The sequence below is a fragment of the Salvia hispanica genome, chromosome 4 (assembly GCF_029641045.1).
Source record: "Salvia hispanica isolate PSC_SH4W2 chromosome 4, Shi_PSC_v1, whole genome shotgun sequence".
Taxonomy (NCBI): Eukaryota; Viridiplantae; Streptophyta; class Magnoliopsida; order Lamiales; family Lamiaceae; genus Salvia; species Salvia hispanica.
The window spans coordinates 2,956,692-2,959,448 of record NC_142695.1 but is presented as its reverse complement, the minus strand read 5'-3'; the positions used below and the strand labels follow the sequence as shown (position 1 = coordinate 2,959,448).

General features: G+C 38.8%; 1 protein-coding gene across 1 annotated transcript; it reads right to left on the bottom strand.

Moving 5' to 3' along the window:
* Window positions 1–826: 826 nt before the first annotated feature.
* On the bottom strand, window positions 827–1,819 carry LOC125194000 (protein TIFY 10A-like). The gene is made up of 3 exons (XM_048091990.2): window positions 1,571–1,819; window positions 1,230–1,481; window positions 827–1,147 (listed from the first exon to the last, which is right to left on the bottom strand). The coding sequence occupies exons 1-3, from the start codon at window positions 1,725–1,727 to the stop codon at window positions 987–989; spliced, it is 570 nt and encodes a 189-aa protein (XP_047947947.2). The 5' UTR covers window positions 1,728–1,819; the 3' UTR covers window positions 827–986.
* Window positions 1,820–2,757: the final 938 nt, after the last annotated feature.

Sequence of the window (2,757 nt, the reverse complement as noted above, 5' to 3'; positions counted from 1 at the left end):
TTCAATGAATTATTTCTTTCTATGGAACTCCATTCAATGAATTGGATAGAGGAACAGGGAAAAATTTTATATAGGGAATAATTTATAATAGGATTATAAATTGCAATGTGCAATCAGTGACATTAAACAAATAATAAAATTTAAATCTCAACTGTACAAAGTTGACCGGTTCTAAATTCTTCAATTAACTCCAAGAGGCAATTAAATAAACACAATCCACAAACATGTGACCCAAACACACACAAAATGCTTATACTAGTACATATATTAGCACCATCTAAAGTTGGATTAATAGCCATTAAAATCACGAAATTAGGTTAAATGTATATGGGAAACAAACTAGTCCGTCCCTCGTAATTTATTACTATTTGACCCGGCACAAATTTTAAGAAATATAATAAAAAGTGGATTGAATTAGCGAAATATGAGATCCACTAAAAAAAAATGATAAAAGTAAAAGGTGACAAATTATTAAAAACAGACGAAAAAGGAAATAGGTAACAAATTTTCAGAGACGGAGGAAGTAAAGTATTACTGTGAAAATAAAATTTTGAAACATACTCCTACACAAATAAAAAATTAACCTTTTAAAAATAAATTTTACTAGTTTTTAGATACTTTCGGAAACTAAAAATGAAAAGATTTTATTTAGATATCACAATTTCCCTTCAATATCAAAATTTATTTAGATCTTTATTATCACTTGTCATGATCTCATGTATCCAAAATCTATATCCAATGTCATTGATCTAATTTTTTGCAATAAAATCAGATGCTAATATATTGGAAAAATTGATCTAAAACTATACTATATGGTAAATGAACCTTAAAAAAATAGTAGTAATATAAATATTTAATATTTTGAATGAGAAACAAAATAGCTTAAAAAGAGTTAACAGTCAAAGCTACTATGCTACAAATTAACAAAGGCAAAAGCAGTAAAATTATAGTCTCTACTATACTAACAATCTTTCTCAATTCAATTACTAGTTGCGCTGAATCTGCGGCCCCAATCCAAGCCACTCCTCCGCCTTCGGCGGCGGCGCCGCCTTCCTCGCCGCCGCAGGATACGGCGCATTTGCGGTGACTCTGTCCCGCCGCTTCTCCAGGAACCGCGCCAGAGAATTCTTCCTAGCAATCGGCAAATCTGCAACGAAATAAACAGAAATTGTTAATTTCACAGCCGCAAAATTAGAAAATCCCCAAAATCTAGGGTTTCAGTTGCTCACCAGAATCGAGAGGCGGCTGAGCGGAAACAAAGGCAGCGGCGGACTCGGCGGCGGGAGGCGGAGCGGCCACGGCGCTTGACTTGCTAGCTAGAGCGAGGATCTCCTGCGCCTTATCCGCCGGAAAGTCATTGAAGACGATGACCTGTCCGCCGTAGAATATCGTCATCGGCGCAGTTACAGCCTCCGATTTAGCTTTCCTGGTGCCGGAATTCTCAATCGCCGACAGAAAATTCACCGTCTCGGTAGGAGCATCTAGGTTAACGAAAATCCAAAATTGAGATCGAGAATCTAGCGGAAAAGGAAAGGAATCGGAGATGAATTCAATGAAATTCAATGAATACCTTTGATTTCGGGGGTAGGAGTGAGGCCGAGGGTGAGGTCGCCGAAGGTGCCCTTCTCCTTCAAGTACTGGCTGAGGAGGCTGCAGGTGTGGGAGAAATTGGACCTGGTAGCGGCGGCGGGGAGTCTGCCGGAGTCGACGATGTCGAAGGAGGCCATTTTTTTCAATTTCCGGCGAGGAATTGGGGAGGATTAGGAGTGTACGGTAGAGGGAGAAGGCATGTGATTGCGTTGAGATGAAATGAATGTGGGGAAAGGGAGGGATTTATATATAAATATGTGGTTGGAATGAATTAAAATTAAATTTAGGAGAGAGAAGGGAAGAGGAAAATGAGCACGAGGAATATGTGGCGTTTGTAAAAAAATAGGGGTGGACCCTACGGTTAGCTTAGCTGCAGAATCGTCTGACTTTGAAATGGGGCGAGGTGGGGTTGGGTGGGATGGGTGGTGGGGTGGGTTTGGGGGGGGGGTGGGGGTTAACTATTGAAGGGTTGAAACACGTGTTGTTAGATTTCTATGAGAAGGGGGTACGTGGCGTGTTTGCTTTGCAACTTGTGGTGTAACGCCGTTATCACGGGGTTTGCCCTTTTTTATGCCCACTGTTTTGCCACTTGCTTTTTTTGGTCGACCTTGTTTGTACTCAAGTAACTTTATTTTCAAATTTCAATTTATTTTTTTCATTCATTAAATTATCAAATACTCCCTCCGTCCCAGATAATTCGTCTCAGTTTTCTATTTCGATCCGTCCCACCTAATTTGTCCCATTTCACTTTTACCATTTTTGATAGCGGATCCCATATTCCACTGACTTATTCCTACTCACATTTATTATAAAACTAATATATAAAGGTAGGACCCACATATTACTAACTTTTTCAACCCACTTTTCATTACAATTCTTAAAACCCGTGTCCGGTCAAAGTGAACCGAATTATCCGGGGACGGATGGAGTATATACTTTATCCGTTCCAAAATACTCATTCCGTCCCCGATTAGGAGTAACATTTTGACCGGGCAAGGGTTTTAAGAAATGTAAAGAAAAGTTGGTTGAAAAAGTTAGTGGAATGTGAGATTCATTTTTTTTATATTGGTTTTATAATAAAATGTAAGTGAATTGAGTTAGTGGAATGTGGGATATACTTATTATTTATGGTAAAAATGAAGTGTGATTCTTAATTGGGGACGAACC